Source organism: Saxophila tyrrhenica, assembly GCF_035928015.1.
Source record: "Saxophila tyrrhenica strain CCFEE 5935 chromosome Unknown scaffold_9, whole genome shotgun sequence".
Taxonomy (NCBI): Eukaryota; Fungi; Ascomycota; class Dothideomycetes; order Mycosphaerellales; family Extremaceae; genus Saxophila; species Saxophila tyrrhenica.
Window position 1 is genome coordinate 1,386,059 of NW_027041741.1, and position 22,044 is coordinate 1,408,102.

At 53.7% G+C, this 22,044-nt stretch overlaps 10 protein-coding genes across 10 annotated transcripts; 8 read left to right on the top strand and 2 right to left on the bottom strand.

Moving 5' to 3' along the window:
• Positions 1–726: 726 nt before the first annotated feature.
• On the top strand, positions 727–1,551 carry LTR77_006498 (uncharacterized protein; the record flags this gene model as incomplete). Its single annotated transcript, XM_064803740.1, has 2 exons — positions 727–909; positions 973–1,551. The coding sequence occupies 2 exons, from the start codon at positions 727–729 to the stop codon at positions 1,549–1,551; spliced, it is 762 nt and encodes a 253-aa protein (XP_064658655.1).
• Positions 1,552–2,059: 508 nt separating this feature from the next.
• LTR77_006499 (uncharacterized protein) lies at positions 2,060–3,864 on the top strand (the record flags this gene model as incomplete). The annotated part of the gene is made up of 3 exons (XM_064803741.1): positions 2,060–2,166; positions 2,218–3,142; positions 3,193–3,864. 3 exons carry the CDS (start codon positions 2,060–2,062, stop codon positions 3,862–3,864), a joined length of 1,704 nt encoding a protein of 567 aa, XP_064658656.1.
• Positions 3,865–5,262: 1,398 nt separating this feature from the next.
• LTR77_006500 (uncharacterized protein) lies at positions 5,263–6,772 on the top strand (the record flags this gene model as incomplete). Its single annotated transcript, XM_064803742.1, has 2 exons — positions 5,263–5,279; positions 5,332–6,772. The coding sequence occupies 2 exons, from the start codon at positions 5,263–5,265 to the stop codon at positions 6,770–6,772; spliced, it is 1,458 nt and encodes a 485-aa protein (XP_064658657.1).
• A 224-nt stretch (positions 6,773–6,996) lies between these two features.
• On the top strand, positions 6,997–8,895 carry LTR77_006501 (uncharacterized protein; the record flags this gene model as incomplete). The annotated part of the gene is made up of 2 exons (XM_064803743.1): positions 6,997–8,216; positions 8,310–8,895. 2 exons carry the CDS (start codon positions 6,997–6,999, stop codon positions 8,893–8,895), a joined length of 1,806 nt encoding a protein of 601 aa, XP_064658658.1.
• Positions 8,896–9,142: 247 nt separating this feature from the next.
• Positions 9,143–10,553, top strand: LTR77_006502 (uncharacterized protein; the record flags this gene model as incomplete). Its single annotated transcript, XM_064803744.1, has 4 exons — positions 9,143–9,384; positions 9,423–9,651; positions 9,715–10,320; positions 10,368–10,553. The coding sequence occupies 4 exons, from the start codon at positions 9,143–9,145 to the stop codon at positions 10,551–10,553; spliced, it is 1,263 nt and encodes a 420-aa protein (XP_064658659.1).
• Positions 10,554–11,437: 884 nt separating this feature from the next.
• On the top strand, positions 11,438–12,086 carry LTR77_006503 (uncharacterized protein; the record flags this gene model as incomplete). The annotated part of the gene is made up of 2 exons (XM_064803745.1): positions 11,438–12,025; positions 12,072–12,086. 2 exons carry the CDS (start codon positions 11,438–11,440, stop codon positions 12,084–12,086), a joined length of 603 nt encoding a protein of 200 aa, XP_064658660.1.
• A 3,058-nt stretch (positions 12,087–15,144) lies between these two features.
• LTR77_006504 (uncharacterized protein) lies at positions 15,145–16,169 on the top strand (the record flags this gene model as incomplete). Its single annotated transcript, XM_064803746.1, has 6 exons — positions 15,145–15,524; positions 15,571–15,725; positions 15,776–15,807; positions 15,868–15,937; positions 15,988–16,071; positions 16,132–16,169. 6 exons carry the CDS (start codon positions 15,145–15,147, stop codon positions 16,167–16,169), a joined length of 759 nt encoding a protein of 252 aa, XP_064658661.1.
• A 281-nt stretch (positions 16,170–16,450) lies between these two features.
• LTR77_006505 (uncharacterized protein) lies at positions 16,451–17,021 on the bottom strand (the record flags this gene model as incomplete). The annotated part of the gene is made up of 4 exons (XM_064803747.1): positions 16,451–16,519; positions 16,572–16,708; positions 16,760–16,829; positions 16,962–17,021. The coding sequence occupies 4 exons, from the start codon at positions 17,019–17,021 to the stop codon at positions 16,451–16,453; spliced, it is 336 nt and encodes a 111-aa protein (XP_064658662.1).
• Positions 17,022–18,260: 1,239 nt separating this feature from the next.
• Positions 18,261–20,117, top strand: LTR77_006506 (uncharacterized protein; the record flags this gene model as incomplete). Its single annotated transcript, XM_064803748.1, has 4 exons — positions 18,261–18,450; positions 18,523–19,093; positions 19,147–19,359; positions 19,409–20,117. 4 exons carry the CDS (start codon positions 18,261–18,263, stop codon positions 20,115–20,117), a joined length of 1,683 nt encoding a protein of 560 aa, XP_064658663.1.
• A 300-nt stretch (positions 20,118–20,417) lies between these two features.
• On the bottom strand, positions 20,418–21,149 carry LTR77_006507 (uncharacterized protein; the record flags this gene model as incomplete). Its single annotated transcript, XM_064803749.1, has 1 exon — positions 20,418–21,149. One exon carries the CDS (start codon positions 21,147–21,149, stop codon positions 20,418–20,420), a length of 732 nt encoding a protein of 243 aa, XP_064658664.1.
• Between the last annotated feature and the right edge of the window lie 895 nt (positions 21,150–22,044).

The window sequence follows — 22,044 nt, forward strand, 5'->3', positions numbered from 1 at the left end:
AGTCGAAGCATGGGGAGATGCGCTCCCACGGTGCACTGTAACTCTCTCAGCGCTTGAACTACATTGGCGTTCATGCTAACCGTTCTTCTTCACAGGTCGATTGCCTGGCCATTCACCCTCCAATCTTGGACTGTGTACTAGGCGACCCAACATGCGACTGCAACAGCCTCCAGCACAACGCGGGCGTTGCTCGATGCGTTGTAGCAAATTGCACCACCAAAGAGGCATTGATAACGAAGAAGTCGGCTAGCGTGGCTTGCGGTCTACCAGTGCGGAACCAAGGACCTCTGGTCGAACGAGTATGCTGGACTTTGTTTGCTATCTCCATCGTCGCAGTTGCACTTCGCTTCCTGGCTCGATCTCCTTGGGGTGGAGGGCCGGGCTACGGCTGGGACGACTGGTAAAGACTCAATGGACACCGCCCTCTAGTCTAGGACGTTGGCTGACCCCTTCGCCCTTGTGGTTGTAGGTGCGTCTTAATGGTACTTGTCTTTCTCATCGTCCATTCAGGTGTCCTCCAAGCCAGTATGTATACCCAAGCTCGCATGATGTTGGGTTCTGCTAATGCCGTCGATTAGTGGTCAACATTGGGATGGGGAAAGATGTCTGGATGCTTGCGCCCAGATGGCACGATATTTCACATATCCAAAAAGTACGCATAAACCACTACATGCGGATCTGGGATCACCAAGACTTACACATCCCTAGCTGGCATGGATAGACGAGATGACGTGGCTTTGCAGCGTCAACTTGATCAAAATCGCCATCGTCCTCCTATACCTTCGTCTCTTCCCAAGCTCAATGATGACATGGTTCCGTCCCGCATGCTACGCCATCATTGGCATATGTGTGGCGTACACAATTGGTGGGCTGGCAAGTCTCATCTTTGCGTGCAACCCTCTATCCGGCGTGAGTACTTGATTTCATCGCGGTGGACGTTTGTTGTTCCATACTGACCTGTACCTCCTATAGGTGTGGCAACGGTGGGATCAAGAGATCGAGGTGCATTGCATCGACTCGGACGTGCAACTCGTCGCAATGGCTGCTCTCAACATCCCCTTGGATCTGGTCGTTTTCTTCCTGCCCATACCGAAGATCATCCAACTCCAAACATCGAGGAGCAAGAAGTTCGGCGTGTGTTTGAACTTCTTGGTAGGCCTCTTCGCTACTGCCATTAGCGGGGTCCGCGTTCAACAGCTCCACGCCTACGCCACCTCTACAGGCCAACGTCCCAGTGTCGTCCCCTTGGCCATCTGGAGCCATGCCGAAGCCAACGTTGGAGTCATCTGCGCATGTATGCCTAGCTTCGGGCGCCTGATCCGGAAGGTCTGGGAGGGCACGGCTACCGGGGTCTCGGAGATTCGGACAGAGCAGAGCTCGCGGAGGCACACCAGTGGACGGTCCGAATCAATAGGGGAGCTGTATACCTTCCCGAGCGATCGCAAGATATTGGACTCGAGATCGAGAAGTGAGGAGGGCGAGTGGATGGAGGAGTTTGACCCGGCTGGGCAGAGCTCGCACAGTCCGATCGCGGATAACCACTCGGTGTAATGTCAAGGGAGAGCGTGATGTTGAATATGCCCGTCATGATCGTAAACTGTAGATAATTATCAATGTCGAGGAATGGCGCCGGGTCTGACGAGTAAGCCATACCGCAACCTCAAATCTATGCCTGCATTGTCAACATCAACATCCGTCACACTCTCCCTTCGAGCGAGCCTGGCATCTCAACAAAACGCTTGTTCGGATACGAAGTGCGGCATGTTTTTGACTTTGTGTTGTACTCACGATGGTAGCCTTAGATCTCCTAGGATGTGCCTGTGCTGGGTTGCTCGAAGAATTCTCTCTGCTCGCTGGGGCGCACGGCTCACCGCCCCATGTAACGCATGCGCAGTGTCAGGTAGTATATCAGTGTGGTGTCGTAGACGAAGGACAAATCGACATTCCAGTGATGGCCGCATGCAGCCTAGTCTAGCGCTCCTGAAATTCTCAACCGCAACTGCCAAACCCGAACTTTTCGAGACTTCGACACTACAAACAGAACACGACGCGCAACGACATGGCGAGCCTAAACGAAGGCTCACAGGAAGCGCAGCAGCGATGGGGTGTCATGGAGGGGAAGCTGGACAAGCGCTTGCTGCGGGGGATTGAGAAGATGGGCTTTGAGTGAGTAGCATGTGATCTGCTAGTCGGCTTACACCCACTGACCCCTCCCAGGTTCCTCTCGCCGGTCCAGCTGATGACCTTGACCAAGCTGCCCGACTTCCGATCAGACTGCCTCGTGCAGGCGAAGACTGGCACCGGCAAGACGTTGGCTTTTCTCCTACCTGCTCTCCACTCGCTCCTGGCATCGCCACCACTTCCAAAAGGCGAAGTCGCAATCCTGGTCTTATCACCTACCCGCGAGCTTGCACTGCAAATTGCGAAAGAATGCGAGTCGGTGACAGCACAGTTCGCTCCGCCTGTCGAATGTCACACAGCCTACGGCGGCACTGCGAAAGACCGGGAGCTGAAGCGATTCATGACCGGCGACCCCAAGGTGCTCGTCGCAACCCCGGGAAGGCTTAATGACTATCTGAGCGACGACAAAGTCGCCAGGAAACTCAACCGCATGCGTACACTCGTGCTAGATGAGGCTGACACCATGCTTGACACCGGCTTCCTCCCCGCCATCATCCAGATCCTCAGTCGGCTGCCTCCCAAGACCCAAGGCTGGCAAGGCATGTGCTTCAGCGCTACGATCCCCAGCAAGATGGACACAGTGCTGCCGAAAGTCCTCAAGCCAGGCTACACGAGGCTCTCGACCGTCGACCCGAACGAGACGCCCACAATCGACCGAGTGCCACAATTCTTCGTGACAGTGCCCAGCAACCGTGAAGTCTACACCACGCTCCACGCTCTGCTCCAAAAAGAATTCGAGTTGTCTCCAAACAACTTCAAGGTCATCGTATTTGGTTCCACAGCAAACGGTGTGGCTCTCATGGCGGCGTTGTTCTCGAACCTTCTTGGCAAGAACAGCTCGATCGAAGTCTTCCAATTGCAAAGCCGCCTCTCTCAGGCTGCGCGAACCCGGACGACGAACGAGTTCAAAGCAGCCTCCAGCGGCTTGATGCTGGCCAGTGACGTGATTGGTCGTGGCATGGTAAGTGGGAGCTGACAGAGTGCTTGGGGAGATGCTGACATGACGTACAGGACTTCCCGAACGTCAGTCTGGTCATCCAGGTTGGCTTGCCCGCTAACGGCGATCAGTACATCCATCGTGTTGGTCGAACAGCTCGCGCAGGCAATGAAGGTCGAGCCGTCATCCTTCTCACCCAGCGCGAGAGCTTCTTTCTTCGAGCAAACAAACGTCTCACAATCAACCCTTACCCCACTGACATCAGCCCCGTGGCGAGTGCGCTGGCACCAGAAGTCGACCGGGCTTTCGAGAACGTAGACGAGCCCACCAAATCGAAGGCATACCAAGCCTGGCTGGGCTTCAACAAGACATCCACAAAGCAGCTGCAACTGACCAACGACGGTCTCGTCGAGCAAGCGAACGAGATGGCTGCGACTATGGGCTGTCCGGAGCCGCCGATGATCGATAAGCGTGTCATCGGTAAGATGGGGTTGAAGGGTGTCAAAGGACTGAACGTGGGACTCGTTGAGACTGGAGGTGGCGGAAGGGGCGGTGGCGGTAGTAGGGGCGGCCGTGGTGGCGGTCGAGGAGGAGGTAGGGGAGGGATGGCGAATGGAGGTGGCCGGCCCAACGGCTCTGCGAAGTCTGACCCAGCGCCCAGGAATGGTGGAGGTAGAGTGGCCAAGGCCACTTCCGACCAGGGTGGGAGGAGGAGGAATGGCGGGAAGAATGTGAACAAGGACTGATCGTCACGGAAGCGCGATCTGACCATCCAGGAAGAGGGAAGGTGTGAACACGGCCATGGATGGACAGCGTGAGCTCCACGCGCAGTTTTGAACGAGCGTGGAACTTCGACAGTGTGGTAAGCAGAGCAGGGAGTTCGTGAAGCAGATCGGAAAATGCTGACTACTCAGACAGTACCTATCACGACCGTCCAAGCGATGCTTCTGGAACCTACGGCGTACTGCGCCGAGATGAGAGCAAGACAGGACGGTCGAAAGTGGTAGGAGTCTAGATGTAACAACAGTCGATAGACAATATCTGCGGCGAGCTGCCGGATAGAGTTAGATCGTACCAAGGAATCGCTGAATCACCCCGTCTTTCTTGACCCTACCTGCCTGAACCTGCTGCTTTCCTCTCTCACCCTTCCAATGTCTTGCCCTGCACGTTTCTCTGGTGATCATTGCTGTGTCTCGAGATGAGACGGTATGTCTGATATCAGGCCAATCTCGACTCCAGCCTGCCAGTTTGGCACAACTGGCCGGAGAGGAATCTGGCCGAGCACTCCTCTTGCTCCTTCAAGCGCGCGATGGCAGGGGAGAGAGTGAGGGCGAACGTAAGAGCATGTGTGAAGTCTTTGGTCATCGAGAGAGAGAAGGCGTTGTGTGCTTCAGGTGGAGAACGTTGCAAGGCATAAGAGCAGACGGTAGGTTCTGAGCGTGTCTCGCGGTTCGGCAGAAGTGGTGATGAGGGTTGCAATGAGTGGCAGACCAGTGACCGTGCTGGAGCACCTACTTGGTCTGGTGCTTGATCTGGACGTGGTGGCAGCGCGGTATGTCTCAACCTCGTCAGGGTCGGGCGGAGACTTCAGTTGTGGTCCTCTGTGTAAGCGACAAAGCATCTGGTAGAGTCCAGCTGATGATGTTTCCTGCATGTTCGCATCCAGAGAAGCAGTGGTAGGATTTCAGTCGGACCATAGCAGTGAAGGAGAGCCAACAAATGGAATGCACGTGTCTCAGGGAGAAGAGACCAGGCTGTAGGTCTTGTTCCAGGTGAAGTAACGTGACGAATCGTCCAGTGAGACACGACGCTCCGGTTCACGTTTCTTCGACTTCACTTCATTCACGTGTTGAGGAAGCCTTGATTGCCGACTTCTGGTGCTCAATCTTCTTCCGCTGTCCAGCTTTCTTCCCAGTCCACCTCGCTGTCAGACGGCAGCACCACCACTTTTGCAGATTCACCACCACTGTCCGCATCGGACGCTCAACCGCCGATTTGGTGACGTTCGGAGCCATCGACACCACCGGCAGCAGCGCACCTTCGCGCACCTCACATCACTGTTCGCCTCACCGCCCGAAGACGTTGCTGTACGACGTGATAGCTACCACCCCTCGAAGAGCGCGTCTGCTCCGAACACGTTAGAGATGGTGCCAGGCAAGAAGTGGGTGTCCAACCCCCCCTTTGCATCACGTATCAACTAATACAGTGTGCAGGCCGTGCCACTTCTTCCAGCTGGGCCAGTGCAAGAAAGGCTCCAAATGTACATACGCACACGTCAAAGACCCAGCCTTCAAGCCGAAGGCATGCCAGTATTTCATGAAGGGGACTTGCCGACGCGCCGCGCAGTGCACCTTCTCACACGATAAGGAAGACATCGACCAGCTCAAAGTGTCTCTCAGCGCAACCGGCACTGGCGACAGCGCCCCGGAGAACTCAGAAGTACTTCTCAAGGACTTCCGATGGAAGATACCAAAGGGCCCAGCTGGCGCCAAGCCACTCGGACATGGCCTGTCGAAGTTCTTCAAGCAGACGCTCGAACTCGTCGGCATTGGGACAGGGACCATGCAAGAAGTGATAACCCTACTGACGAGCGAGGGCGGGCAGCTCCGCATCGAGGAGCTTCTCGAGCAGTCTTTCGATACCTTCAGCCCAGCCCAGCTCACCCGGATCACCGAAGCCCAGCTCATGCCGTTCTTCAAGACCATCACGCACGCCAACGTCACCTCGTCCGTCTTGCTCCGGACCAAGCTGATGACCATCTACAACATCCTGTACACGGGCAGTGGTAGCAGTCAGCGAGCTGTGTCTTTGTTCAGTGCTCTTGCTGGATTTCCGGCACTCACGGAGTTGCTGGACACGGAACCGGGGCATGAGGAGGTCGACAAATACGCACTGGACATCATCGAGACCGCGCTCGTCGTGCTCACCAAGATGGCCGAAGTCAATACGCCTGCTCACGCGGACCCAGGCTTGACGCCCATTGCCGAGACATTCGGCAATTTTCTCAACAACCTTCCACAGAATGCAAGTCTCGCAACCAGCACGGCAAGAAGGCACCTGGAGCGCTTGCAGCAGCGTCTAGGTCTTGGGAAAGCATTGCCGGACGCAGCAGGCATCCAGCGCCCCGCCGGTTCCCGCGCAGTGTTCCAGCTGGCTCGTGACCGTCCTGGTGAGCTGTCAGAGGAGGGCCGGAGGCATGACAACGACCACGTGCACGCACAGGACATCTCCATCTTGCCGACTCTCCAGGAAATCCAGAGCTCGCGCAACGAATACCTCCCGGTCGCCAACCCAAGCGAATGGCACTTCGGCGGCGTGCCCGGCCTTGTCGATCGTCACTTTCGCCTGCTGCGTGAAGATACTGTCGGTCAGCTTCGAGGTGCGGCCAAATTCGAGCTCGAGAGGCTGCAGAACCCACACGGCGTGGACGCGGCGCAGTCGAAGCAGCAAGGCGCGCGAACCTACGTCTATAAGGACGTGTACCTGGCTTCTGCCGCATTCGACGAGTACCATGGCGCACAGCTTGCCATTCGTTTCGCTCGCCCCAAAGCGAATCGGCAAAGCTCCAAGCCGCTCGCCAGGAATGGTGGGAGCAAACCAAGCGTCTTGGGCCTGACGCACTCATCAGCCTTATCAGCTCGGAAAGATCGGTGACCTTCTTTGTGGTCGCTCAGCAAGGCGCAAAGCCTACACTACTGCAGGCGGAGTTTAATCCTGCTTTCGACCCCGACGACGCATATGTGGTCGTCAAGCCGGTCAACCAGTCCGACGTCCATGGCTTGCTGTCCAGATCAATCAACGAGACCACATACGCAACGCTATCACTTGTGGAGTTTCCCGGCGTGCTCCTACCATCATTTGAACCAACCTCGAAAGCGATGCAGCGCATAAGTGGAGACCCAGACATTCCGTTCGCTGACATTCTTGCGCCAACATCGACTCCCGAGAACCCAGACCGCGAGGTGTCTGTCCCACCGCCCACCTACGCAACCCAGCCTGGCTTCCGTTACGACCTTTCCAGCATCACGACAGGCAACAGGCCTCTGTTCCTTGCAGTAACGGACGAAGCTGGAGAAGCTGCAAGTGAGCTGGCTAGGAGTTCGTCGCTGGACCCAGGACAAGCTTCCGCGGTGGTCTCATGTCTATCGCGGAGTGTTGCACTCGTTCAAGGGCCACCTGGTACGGGCCAGTCCTACACTGGCGTACAGTTGATCCGGGTGTCGCTTGCGAATAAGAAGGCAACCGGCATTGGACCAATCCTCGTCTGCACTCACACCAATCATGCACTGGACGCAATACTGGAGCGTTCTGTCGACGATGGCGTGTTGGGAATCGTGAGAATCGGTGGCCGATCGAAGTCTGAGCGGCTGGATGATGTCAACCTACGTGTCCTTGCTCAAAGCCTTGACTTGACGAAGACGGAGAAGGCCGAGCGTTGGAAGCTCCTTCAACAGACGAAAAAGGAGACCGAAGAAATCAACAAGATCTTGGACGCACTCAACTCCCTCGGAAGCGAGACCATGGTTAAGGCACATCTCCGTGAACACTATCCATACCGCCACGACCAGATCTTTGCGCCCAACGAGGACGGCTGGATCACTGTAGGGCGCAAGCAGGAAACCATCCTCGACTTGTGGCTGAGGACCGGGTCGCTGGGTCGATGGCGCGCCCGCCCTTTCGAAGAGCTGCAAGAGGTCCATTGCTCCGAGATGACAGTTGCTGAAAAGAGGGTCATGTTCAAGTCGTGGGTGTCAGAGATCCAGGACGAGCTTGGAGAGAGGCTGCGTCACGCTCTGTCTTCTTACAAAGAGGCGAAGCACAACCTCGACATGATCAGAGCAGAGGTGAACCTCCACGTTCTCCGTCAGGCGAGCATCATCGGCATCACTACCAGTGGTCTGGCTCGCAATCTCGATCTCCTGCATGGAGTGGACCCCAAGTTGCTAATCTGCGAGGAAGCCGGCGAAATTCTGGAAGCCCAGATGCTTACGACCCTCCTACCCTCCGTCTGTCACGTGATACTGGTTGGAGATCATCAGCAGTTGCGGCCCCAAGTGCAGAACTTCGAACTCTCGACCGAGAGTCACCATGGAGGGCAGTATGCTCTCGATGTGTCGCTATTTGAGAGGCTCGTTCGGCCAAAAGACCTCTTCGCTTAGCTGCTCCCGCTGTCCACTCTCGAGGTGCAAAGGCGCATGCATCCCTCCATCGCGCAGCTCGTCCGCACGACGCAATACCCACGTTTACGAGACGACCCGTCTGTTGCTCAGTACCCTGAAGTCGTCGGCATGCGGAAACGCCTTTTCTGGATGCATCATGATCAGCTTGAAGACGACAACGACAGTAGTGGTCAGTCCACGTCGCGCACCAACGCATACGAGGTCGACATGGTCGCAGCCCTTGTCAAGCACATATTTCTGCAAGGCGTGTACAAACCGGCTGACATCGCGGTGCTTACTCCGTACCTCGGTCAATTACGCAAGCTTCGCCAAAGGTTCAGCAGCACGCATTTGATCATCCTGAACGATCGTGACGCGGCCGATCTCGAGAAAAAAGGAGAAGAGCCAGGTGATGGTGGCCTTGCCACAGCCGCAGCAGACCCAAATCGGCCTGTCAAAGGATCCCTCAACCAAGCCTTGCGTCTTACCGCTGTGCCGACTCTTGCCATCAGGGCCGTTCTTGTCGGCTGTGTCAGGCTCGCTGCGATTCGGAGTGCTCGCATGGACGCTGCAACAAGAAATGTTCAGAGCCGTGCGTCCCGTGCTCTGAGGATCTGAGGAATACTGCAGCTCAGGCTCGCAATGCTCTCACGGCGGCAACCGATGCAGGATGCCTTGCGCTTGTCCTTGCGACAACATTCCTTGCATTGAGAGGTGCCCGAAGACTCTCGCATGTGGGTGCAAGTGCCCTTCAATCTGCTCGAAAGAGTGTCCTGAAGCCAAGTTTTGCCAGAAGCACGGGTCGGAGGATGTCAAGGCCACGAAGGCAGATCTACTGATGTTCACTTCTTACGGAGACATCGATATGGACGAAGACCCGTGCATTTTTACGCCATGTGGCCACGCCATCACTGTCGACTCACTCGATGGCACCGCGGAGATGCAAAAGTACTACGACATTGAGCCACTCTCTGGCAAGTTGACCGGCTTGAAGCCTTCACCCGAACCATTCTCCATTCAAGACTCCAAGCCGTGCCCGGAGTGCAGAGGCTCGCTGCGCAACGAGGCCCGCCACGGTCGCATCGTTAGACGGGCAGCACTCGATGAGTTGGCGAAGAGAAACTTACTGCTTGGTCGAACAGCAGGCATCAGGATCTGGCCGCGCGCTTGAGCAAGATCGAAGGCGATTTGTTGGGTTCACTCGACTCGAAGCGCAAGCCCAGCCAATCCGTGTTCCTCGAAGGAGACGTCATAGCTCAGATGGGAGTCGTCAGGAGGTTGAAGACTTCAAAGCGGTACAACAAGCTTTTCCTGCTGGTTCAGGAGATCGCGCATTTCTCGCAGCAACTCACTGAAGACGAGCAACCATACCAGGTAAGTATGGAGCGAGTCCGTGGGTGCTATGAAACGATTGCAGCTAACGTTTGCGCGATACAGCGTGTACACGACCTGGTCGAGATAGCTCGTTGTCGAAACAGTTCCTCCGACCATCCCGCAGCATTCAATTTCGAAAGCGAAGAGCTGCAACTCCGCGATCATTTGCTGTCAAGCAACCTGCTCATACGCAGCCACATCATCCTGTTCAGTGACATTGTCGATGTACAGGTGGGGACACCGACGGTTTTGCGTGGTGTTCTGCGGGTCGACTTCTCCGCCAACCGTGCGCTGTGCGACGAGCTCACCACCGAAGCAAAGGACGGCGCATACGTCCGCCAAGAGGCCAAAGCGCTGGTGTTATGGGCCAAGCTCGCAGCGATGGAATGTGGCATCCATAGTATCGATGCCGATGGAGATGGATCTGGGTCTCAGCATTACATCGACGAGCTCAACCTGCGCGCGGTCGAGCGGCTCAAAGACGTCGAGAAGATCTTCGCCCAGCAGGCGGAGAAGAGTGAGCAACGGCAGATGCGTCTGCGCCGGGAGCGTCCCGACCTTGTCCAGGAGACGCCATCGGCCGGCATGGAGGCAATTCGAACGAAAGCCGCGGAGGTGCGGCGCATGCTTCACGAAGGAGTATCAAGCACGGAGATGAGGATGATTGTGGTAGGTCGCCATCGGGCATGCCTTCCCTCTAGTGACATTCTTGTTAGGGTACGATGTCGAAGGAGTTTGGCGGGACTGGGCATTGGTACCGCTGCGTCAACGGCCACCCGTTCACTGCGAATGCGGGATGCCCATGGCTCTCGCGTCGTGTCCAACCGTGGGAGGGCAGAGTCATCGGCCAGCTGCTGGCGTCACATCAGCTCGTGACATCGAGGAGAGGTTTGGGGAAATGACGCTGTGAGTGTGAGATTTGATGGGTTGTGTGGAATACGGCGGAAGGAAGCTGTACTGGTATGCGATGGATGGGATCACTGTGTGCTGTACTCTAGCTCCCGCACGTAGGTGTCCTCAGTCATGTCTAGATACTGCCGTCATCATTTCAGACCATGTCGAAATGTGCTCGATCCAGCACCTTCTCGCTGTCAACTGCATAGATTGCGCCCGGTGGGGATGCCGGATAGACCTGCGCTTCTGCCTCCCTGTCTTGTCTCTTCATCAAACACCATCTCGCATATATTTATGTGGCCACTGCGTGCACTTCACGAGAGATCGAAGTGATCTCTGCTGGCCTCTTACGGTCGCACGAATCACTTTGAACGTGGTGCAGGCGCCGCGAGTCTGCCACCACTGCAGAACGGTCTTCGCAACTGGTTGATCTAAACTTGCCACCATTCTGCCTATCTCTCTTTCGTCAAGCCGCCATCATGAGCTGGATGGACTCTTGGTAATCTATAGCCTTGAACAGCAGTCGGGACAAGCACAAGCTAACAACGCCCCAACAGTTCCCGACCACGCAAGGACACCGCCGTGCCACCGCCATACTACGTCACCCAGCCTGATACCCAGTACTGCCACACCTGTGGCAGGGTCATTGGAGCGCGAAGAGCAAAGAAGGAAGCTCGGTATTGTTCAGATAAATGCAGACAGTACATATTCCCTTCTCCTCGTCCAGCACAAGCAGGAGCAGTCACTAACGCAACCGTACAGCCACAAGCCGAGCAGTGCGGGAGACAGCACGGAGAGCCAGCTTGCCAGCATACTGGTCGAGCTTTTGGAGGGCAGGATTGTCAACGAAGTCAAAGCAAAACATCAGCCCAAGAAAGGCGATCCACGAATCATGGTCCAACTCAGCGAAGTCGAGACTGCTTTCTACGGCGACAGATCAGATCCGAGGAAGGTGTACGGCCGTAGGAAGAACCGCGCTTTTAGAGGTGTCGTCGAGAAGGAGTTCAAGTCAGTAGACATGCTGGATGAAGGCGCTACTGCGGAGCGGCCATCGAAAGGGCTTGCGGTGGACTCTCTACTGGACGACGGAAGCGAGGGGTCCGATGGCAGCATACCTGGCCAAGAGCGCTTCGAAACGAGTGGTGTAAGCCTACGCATCCGGCCGCCTCAGGTGAAGAGTGATGTCAATTTCAGCGTGGGAGGGGAGAGAGGATGGGCGGAGAAGATCGAGGAGACTCCAGAGATGCAGCAGAAGAGGGTCGAAGGGACGAGGCGTGCAGAGGAAAAAGAGGCTGTCAAGCAGATGGCGAGGAGGGCGGTGGTGTTTGGGCTGCCTGCGTCTCACTCCGGTGGTTCTGCTCGCGAAGAAGGTAGGAGCGCAAAGAGGAAGAGCAAACGTCGTGAGCGACACGAGGTGGGAAGCGAAGGCGAGGAGCCGCGAGTGAGAAAATGCGAAGCATTGATGGGCGCAAACAACACGGTACTTTTACACGCCTGTTTCGTATGTCTTTGTAACCGCTTACAAGAATTGCAGGTCGTAGAGCCGAGCTTTTGCAAAGGCGATTGGTACGTACGTTGGCGGGAGGATTAGGGATGTACTTCGAAGGAAGAGAAAGTAGAAGGAAGCGCGAGGTCAAAGAGGAGTAATCGAAGGAGAGAAAGAGCGAAGGGGATTTCCTTAGAGAGTAGAAATTAGGACTAGAAGAGTACTTCTATATAATTCTAATTGAATCTACTAGATTCTCTACTTACTAACTCTAGAATCTATGTAATTATAGTAGAATTATTATTACTATCCTACTCTACTATCTAAGGGTCCATAAGCCTCTATATTTACTTACTAGCTACTTCGATATCTTACTAGCCTATTCTAAAAGTAGACTCTTTATAAGAAAAGTAATAGAATTAGATCTATATAGTATAGAGTATAAAAGCTATTTATTATAAATATAGTAGAGAAGTTATAAAACTCTTATTAGAGAATATTACATAATTATAATAAATTAAATATAGTCTATATAAGAGGTTATAAGAGTCTATAAGATTTTATAAGTAGGATTTTGGCCTAGGGTTAGGATTTTTAAAGTCGCTTAAATTTTGTAAATAGGATGCTAAATAATAGCGTATAGTTTACTAAATTACGAGTAAGAATATTAAGCTTATATAATACTTATAGCGCTATAAATATATTATAGAAGTTATTACCAACTAAGATACTCTAGTAGAACGTTATAATATTCTACTTAGAGCCCTCTATAGTATCTATTATACCTCTATATGAAATTAGTTACGTAGGTATATTCTACTAAGGTATATTCTACTTAGGTAGGGTAGCCTAAAACCCGCTAGAATAGTCCTAGATTCGAGTAAGAGATAGGTCGAGTTTAGGGGAGTATCTTTTATATATAGTAGAAGCCCGGAAACCTACCCGTTTAATATATATCTATCGTAAAATGCCCGGTTGTAGTTTTAAAGTTCTCCGTATATTACGCCCGGCTTTCCCTTAGCGGATCGCGAGAACGTACTTATAGAATACATAACTAGGTATAATATTACTCGTAATATAACAAGTATAATCGAGCGATCAATATAGCGTTAGAATACGACGGACGATACGAATTTAGTCCTACAAAGCTTCCGACTCAGGGTTAGGGTTAGGGGCTACACGTGGAAGCATATCTCGACTAGACTAGGCAAGGGCTACACGTTGGAGCATAGTTGTGGAAGCCAACAATGCCGACGCGAGAAGAGTGCCGAGGGAAGCAAATAATTTGAAGTTCGTTCACGTACGACAGAGCGATGGTGGCGCGCAGGGTTGGAAGACGAAGACCTAGATCCCGACTACAAGCAAGCAAGCAAGCAAGAGCTGGGCGATGCGATCTACTTCAGCTTGCAGGTAGCCCACGTCACGATACCATTTGTTGAATGGAGGTGCCAATACCCGATTCTTGGACGCCTGTGACTTAGCAATGCTGCTTGTTTGAGCTCATTGACTGAAATCTGATCCGAAGGAGTTGATCTCCACATAAAACGCAAAGGTGATACCCCGTGGTCGCGAAGCAGACCCGTCGAGCAAAGTAGCGGGCGGAGCTGACGGCGATGACCCATCGATGCACTTCAAGAAGTTCCAGTGCGGAAATGAGTCTTGGATGCAATTGGCAGCTCAGCCGACTAGACAAGCAGCAAGCATAATTAGCCCTCCCATTCCATCCATTCCCGTGCTCCAGTCTTCCCAGCCAGCTTTACTTCTTGTTGGCAAGCCCATCTCTTCGATCTTCAGCAGGTCTCCGTTGGCAGCCAGACCATAGAGAGTTTGAGCGTTTACGTCGTTCTCGCATGTGGCCGTCCACATGTTTTGAACGGCCGCTTCCCATAAAGCCTTTTTGGTTGGCAACGGCGACAAGAGAAGGACCGAAGTACACAACGCCGCTGGCTCGAAAATGGCGATCAGGTTGATGATTTGGTACACGACGCATAATCTTTGCTTCTGTCAGTCATGGTTTTGCAGCACACAGCATGTCAATATCAGACCTTCGCATTGACTCGTCATAAATCCAGTCCTTCCAGCTGGCGACAAGATCGTAGTCCCAAAGCCCAGCTTGGTCGACGCTGGTCACCGAGGTGTGATATAGATGCCGCCGCAGCACCTGAAGCGGTGTCAGTATGAGGCTCGAGTGGTGGGCAGGCATGCATAGTTACCATGACTGTTACGATGAGCAGAGCATCTACGTTGTTGTACTCTGACTCACCCTCTTCTAAGCGTAGGATAATGTATCATCAAAGTTCCTACCGGAGTCCGGCGACCACTCCAGGACTGCGAGATCGTGCGGAGTATCCTGTGAGCCGTCGAGCTCGTTCAGCTGACTGGTTGGCGCCGGCCACGGAGTGTTATCAACTGACTCTTCCTGCAGGCCAGACGGAGAGTCCTTGTTGTCCCGAGGATGCGTGCAGCGCTGTTTTCGCTTGATGCAAGCGGCGCACGATCTGACTCGACTGCGCTTCTCAGTCCTTCGAGAGCGGCAATAGTATCCATGTCGCTTGAGTGTGGTCTCTTCAGACAAGATGGCATCAGCTAGCCGTGGTAACATCCATCGTGGGCGATGGCCACCTACCTTTGTCAAAGGGCTTCTGGCATCGCTCGCACCTGAGCACAGACGTATTATCGTCGTGCATCTTCACAGCCGAGTAGAAGACTGTGAGAGTCCTGTGTCAAATTGAAGTTCATAGAGCATAGTGTAGATGAAAGATCCAAGATTCGAGTTTGTCATCAGCTGTCGATCAATCCTGCCGAGAACATCGGAGCATTTTGTACCGCAGCCTTTGCATCGGACAACTTTGTACAACTCACGGTGTCGAAACGATATCGACGCCCAAGATGGCGTTTCGCCGAAGATCTCTCATGGAACAATTCGCAGACAAGGGATCATTTGTAATGCACAGAGAATACTCAGAGGTAAATCAGCCGGAGCATCACTTGTGATATAAGAATCAGTGTGCTTCACCGATGTAGCAGCATCAACAGCTTCGCAATTCTTTGATACAGCATCGAGCAAATTCGCCATCTCGATACAAGCCGCGTTGCCCTACACTTCCTCCATAATGCCTCCCTTTCCCTCACCAACGGAGACGTGGTGGCAGACGAAAGGACAGCCATCTGGCGATCCCTCAAGACCCGAAGTCTCCGCCAAAGGCAAGAATGTGATCGTGACAGGCGGTGGGACGGGCATTGGTGCTGAGGTAGCCCGCTACTTCGCCGAAGCTGGCGCTGCTCGTATCGCTCTGCTCGGTCGTCGAGAGCAGCCGTTGCTCGACACCAAAGCCTCTCTCGAACGAAAGTACGGCACGAACGTCTTCACAGCCTCAGTGGATGTGGCGAACAAGGAGCAGGTCGACGGAGCCTTCCAGAAGTTCCCCGGGGAGGACAAGGTTCATGTCGTCGTCAGTAACGCCGCTGTCACCGGCCCAATGGATCCCGCGAGGTAAGCACTCATTTGTGAGCCGAAGGACACGACTGACCCTCTGCAGAGACGTGGATGTGAAAGCCTTCGTTCAGACTGTTGCACAGAATGTGGAGGGCTCCTTGAACGTAGCGCAAGCGTTCGTCATACACGCCGCTGTGAATGCAGTCGCCATTGAGACCAACTCCAATGCGGCGCACCTTACATTGCCCGAGATGCCTGGTTTGTCTTACAAAGTCTGTCTTTCGTTGACTCAGCTGACAGTCCCTTAGGCTTTGCTGCATATAGCACGGCTAAATTCGCGGTATAAAAGCTGTGGGAGACTATTCGTAATGCGACTGGTCTTCCAGTTTACCACGTACAGCCTGGTGTCGTCGACACGGACATGAATAGGGCCGCCGGTGGTGTAGAGGCTCTCGGCTTTGAAGACCATGGTTAGCCCCTGACTGGTTTCATACAATATGTGGAAGCTTACGTGGTGCAGTGTCGGTGCCTGGGAGCTTCTACCTGTGGCTCGCGTCTCCCGAGGCTCGCTTCTTGCAAGGGAAGTTTCTGTATGCCAACTGGGGTAAGTGTAAACGTACAAATATACCATGTTGGCATATAACGCTGACTGGCTTTATCATAGGATATCGAGGAGCTCAAGGCGAGAGCCACGGAGCTTGAAGTGAGCCCGCAGTTCCGCCTTGATCTTGTGGGCTGGCCTTTCAGCGATACCAAGTAGAACCAAAGGCACGTGGTGGATGACTCACAGCGGGCGTGGATGTTCGGCCGTCAAGTGTGGAACTGTCATCGAACGAGAAGGAGTTGTGAAGTACAAAAATGATGCTTGTCAACTAAGTCCTTGGAATATGGAGACCGCTCTTACGTGATGTAAAGTCGCAACTCCTGACTCTAATATTATTGATCGTATCGTGCGATATTCCTGAGGAGGGTCCGGCCTGCGGTCATTCCTGTCCATCGGCAACTAGCACACGGCCTCCATCAACACATAAAGAGACGCCGTCGACGTAGGCCTGCCTATGCATTAGTGGTCCGCTGACATTCAGCAGCACAAGCGACACTTACACCCGCTCGACTGACGAGATACATGACCGTTCCAGCAATGTCTTCTGCAATCCCTGCGCGCTTCGCAGGGACTCGATCGAACAGAGAGCTGAAAATGTTGCCCTCCTCTCCAACAGGGTTCATCTGGCTTGGGACGACTGAAGCATCGGTCAGTATTCGCCAGCTGTATCTGCTCTAGTGAAACCTACACCCCGGGTTGATGCCGACCACACGGACGTAGAATCGGCGGAATTTGGCAGCTAGAAGCTTCACCAGGTGCTGTGAAAGGGATGGGTACATGGCTCAGCGGTGTCTCAAAGCTAGAACCTGTTTGAAGAGGCCTCAGAGGGCCGCGGATTGTCACTTTGGTGAGTGCGGCCTTAGAGCACCCTTCTCCAAGTCGGTACTTACATCGGTCGCAGCCTTGCTCGTCGCATAGCTGGTCAGGTCGACGTTCGTGGCATTATGCATGCTGGCGCAAGAACTCGTGATGACGACCACACCGCGACCCTCGCTGCTCCCAACTCGACCGTCGCCCAGATCAAGAGCTGATGCTGCAGCTAATAATGGCAACAGTGCAACGGACAGAAAGTAATGTGCTGTGGTGTTCACGGTGAACGTGTCTGCCCAATCTGAATGGCGTGAAGACCACATTGATGTCTGTAAATCTGACAGCGAAGCAGAGACAACGTCGCACTGTATCGGCGGGTCTCTTCTGATCCCAGCATTGGATATGAGCATGTCGACGCGGGCTTCGCGGCTGCCGATATAGGCCGCAATCTCCGCAATGCCATCTTTGCTTGCGACGTTTCCAGGAAGGCTGGAGAGCATGAACATCAATGAGTGCTCGGAGATGGGGACAGAGTCGAGTGTTGGTGCTTCCCCTACCCATGTACGGTACCACCACTGGAACTGCCAAGCTCGTTGAGTTCCGCTAGCCTCTGATTGATACTCTCACTCGGTAGTGCGACGACGTACACCTTTGCACCATTCGTGACGAGTCCCTGGTTGACCCATGTCAGAATAACTTCGCGGGCTGGCCGGGCAGAGCGCCTTTTCGTCTGGCGGAGTATCATCATACCTTGCTTATCATGAAACCCAGCCCACTGTCTCCTCCGGTCACGACTGCTACGAAGCCTTTCACACCAAAGAGCCTCTCAATGCTGAGTGAAGACATGGTTGAATCCGGTGAAGTCGTCCTCCGCCGGGACCACGATCCCAGACATGTACTTGGGCCATATTGACTGGGATTCGGAACGATGTCACTTCGTCCGGCTTGCTAAACCTTCATCTGCTGCCGGACTAACATTATGCTGCCATTGTGGATTGTCATGTACGCGTGAAGCGCGTTGCGCAAACCGGAGTCTGTGCTCATCGGGTGGTCCGAACGTCATTCTTGTCGGCTCTTCCGACATCACAACACCACAGTACAGTATCGCGATAACAACCACGACCTCGAGGCATCTGTCAGAGTCATGATCCCGCTATCTGTGGCGTGTTCGGGACCCAGCTCACGAATAGCCAAGGGTGTTATCGGAGCTCATGGATCTCGAGTCAAGACTTGCGAAGTCAGAATGGCATCCACGATAACATGCAGCTGTAGGAAGCAGTATCGTCCGCCATTACCTTATAGCAACGCGTACCGCCTGCTGTACTTCCTGATTCACGAAAGACAAGCCACCAGGCGTTGTCCATAGAGCCATACCTACCATGTCCTCAAGCAAAGGTCCAGGAGAGAAGTACGGCGAACCCAAAGTCAACGTCGATCCCTCCATGAGGAGCGATGAAGATGTCACGGAAGGGTCTATTGCCGATGTGACTGCTGGATCGCAGGCCTTGCATCGAAGTTTGCGAGGACCAGAAGTTCAGCTGTTTGCCATTGGCGGCGCAATCGGTACCTGTACGTGTGGTCCCAATATGGTCCGATTGTGACACGACAACATCAGCGAGCATATGCTGACGCTAGTCGCAGCTCTGTACGTCCAAATGGGTTCCGCCTTGCCAAAAGGAGGTCCAGCAGGACTCTTGATAGCATTCCTCATCTGGGGCGGTGTCATGTGGGCTGTCAATGAATGTTTCGCCGAGATGGTCACATACGCTCCAGTTCCTTCGCCATTCATCCGGTTCGGGAGCGAATGGGTCGACGGCGCTCTGGGATTCGCTATGGCCTGGAATTTCTTCCTGAATATGGCGATCCTGGTACCTTTCGAGCTCGTGGCCCTCAATATCATGATACACTTCTGGACCGACAAGATACCCGTGGAAGCGATCATTGTGGCGATGATACTTCTCTACGCTTTTCTGAATGTGGTCACCGTACGATACTTCGGAATCTCGGAGTTCTACTTGTCAATTGGCAAGGTAGTCCTGATGGTGGGCCTGTTCTTCTTCACTTTCATCACCATGGTGGGCGGTAACCCCTTGCACGACGCCTATGGCTTTCGATACTGGAATAAGCCTGGAGCCTTCATCGAGTACAATGCTGCTGGTGACACTGGTCGTTTCTTGGGCGTACTCTCCTGTGTCTATCAAGCCAGCTTCTCGTATGCACATACATATTGCGCGCGTCGGTCGGACAACTGCTGATTTTGGACAGAATCACCGGTCCGGAATACATCTCCATGGTAGCAGCTGAGACCGAGAACCCTCGCAAGATACTGCCTCCGGCGTTCAAATCTTTTGCCTGGCGCATCCTCGTCTTCTTCGTCGGCTCCGCACTGTGCATTGGGATCGTCATCCCGTCCGACAGCCCCACACTGCTGGCCATCCTGAGCGGAGAGATTTCGGGCAGTGGTACTGGCGCAGCATCGTGAGTGCTACTCCTAGAAGATCGTTCATCTTGACTGACACCAACACAGGCCCTATGTCATTGCAATGCAGCGGCTCAAGATCTCCGGCTTGCCTCACATAGTCAACGCCCTGATCTTGACGTCGATATTCAGCGCTGGTAATGCACTTCTGTATGCCGCAACACGCACCTTACACGGCATGTCGCTCGAAGGCCACGCGCCACGCATCTTCTCGCGGTGCACGAAGCGTGGTGTTCCTGTCTGGGCCCTCCTCTTCTCCCTCTCGTTCTGCTTACTGGCGTTCCTTCAGTCCAGTAGCTCGTCCGCGGCAGTCCTGGGATACCTGGTCGTCCTGATCACCTGCTGCCAGATGCTGAACTACGGCTTTACGGCCCTTGCCTACCGACACTTCTACCTTAATCTCCAAAAGCAGGGCATCTCCAGAGACACACTACCGTACAAAGGACGGTTCCAGCCGTACACTAGCTACGTTGCGATGGGTGGCCCTCTGTTCATGATCTTCGCCGGAGGGTACGATGTCTTTCTGAAAGGCAACTGGAGCGTCATGTGGTTCTTCCTGGACTACAGCATGATCGGGTTCTTCATAGTTGCCTTCGTCGGCTGGAAGTTGATATTCAGAACCTCATATGTTCAACCTGGGACAGCGGATCTGAGCTTGGGCGGGCTGAAAGACGAGATCGACAAGTACGAAGAGACGTTTGTTCCACGGGAGCGCGGAAGAGTGTTCGGCAAGATTGTTGGCAAGGTCTTCGAGTAGTCGGAGGCTTCGAGTAGCCGAAGTTGTCAAGTAATCGGGCGTACATGAATTCAACCTATCTGCTGTTTTCTGCTACCTGCTTCATCTGGCTATTGGCAGCTCATGTTCGATGACCCATGGTGCCTGGACAGGTTCATTGTCGTGGTCCATTATTGCTGCATTGACCATCAACGTCTCGGTACCATGTTGCAGAGGATGCTAAGCAGTATTGCTGACATCAAGGTAAGACTACACCGAATGCTCGATGATCTGTCGACAACGTACGCTCTTCTTATCGTCATAGTCCGGTAACAAGCCACTCTATGTGATCCGCTCGGCGCTATACGCTTCATAGACGTGGCCAAAGCAGTATAATCTTGGTTTTGCACGTGCGATTGCCCGTTGTAAGCTGCGATAGCCAAGATAGCCACCGTTATTGACTTGATCGAGATGACCGAGTGGTGGTGTGTGTGTCATAACTATGTCAACCTTTGGATAGTCTGGTATGGGATTGATTACAATCGCTTCGGCGCACTTTGTGGCCTTCTCCGGGGGATTGAAACGATCTTGGTTTGACTCGTACCGATACGCTATGTGTGGGAAGGTGCCGTCACCGGATGCTGGATAGTATGGCGACACGTATAGAACGAATTCGGCGCCGGACCGTAACTTGAAGCTGTGTACGCGCTCGTGTACGAACTCAACGCCAGTTTGCAGAGCTTTGCGTCCCTTGATGAGCTTCGTGGCCGCTACTGCGGTGCTACTACTGTAATCCGATCCATCGATCTCGAGCCCGCGAGCCTTCCAATAATCGGCATCGAGAGCGATATCGTGGTTGCCAGCGATCACAAGTTTCAACTCCGCATCGATGCTGCCAAGCAAGGACAATGTGTTCTCGTACTCGGGTAGTCGTCCTCTACTAGTAAGATCACCGCAGTGCAGGAGGATGTCCACCTTAGGAAGCCCAGCCTGCCTAGGCAGGAACGTAGCGCCGTGTGTGTCCGAGATGACTATGACTCCGACAGATGCCGTTGTCGCATCCATTACTAGCATGGTGTTGGCCAAGCAGCCGCCGCCAATAGTAGCCTAGGTATTTGTATTCGTTGTCTTGAGGGTGAGGCTTTTGAAGTCCTGTCGGTCACGCGCCTGCTGGGTTTAACTACAGCGACCAAGATGCGAGGGCGGCAGGCGGCAGTCGTTAAGGGGTACAATGTAATCAGCAATGATACTGGATGTAATAGAGATATACCTTGTTCTTAGACTAGAATATGTCGCCAAAATTTAAAAGCTAGAGTATGTAACAAATGACTTACCTATCCAATACTATGGTTGGACACTACATAGATTTTATAGGACATAGCTAACTTCATTAGCATTAGCATTGATTACCTCCGCTCTGGAACCTATGGGTAATCACAGTCTCTACGAATCTATCGAAAGGCAAGTTCGCATGAGTGATCTCTGCAAGTGCACCTGCATCTCGAGCTTCGTTGCCACCTGAAAAGATGTCAAACATCGAGTGGCTGCAAAGACGGCTTCCACATTCATATGATCGCTTTAGTATACCTTGTTGCCATCACTGCTCATACACCTTCACTCCGGCACAACGGCCACCGCCTTGACCTCAACCACGAACCTTGTATCAGGCAAAGCCTTCACCCCAACAGTCGCCCTCGCTGGCGCAGCCTCCCTGCTCGCGAAGACTTTGTTCCACTCCTCGTTCATGCCGGCGTAGTCTCGCTCCATTTCAGTCAGATAGACCACAGCATCAATGAGATTTGCGACGCCGCCTCTGCCTCCTGAAGCCCCAGCTACGATCTTGTCGATGATGTCCAAGATTGCCGCGGTTTGTTGTCGTGCGTCCGGTACCTGGCCTTCCACGATGCCTGCGACGCTGCCGTCAGATAGTATACTCGCGATGGGTTAGGGTTAGGGTTAGGGTTAGGGT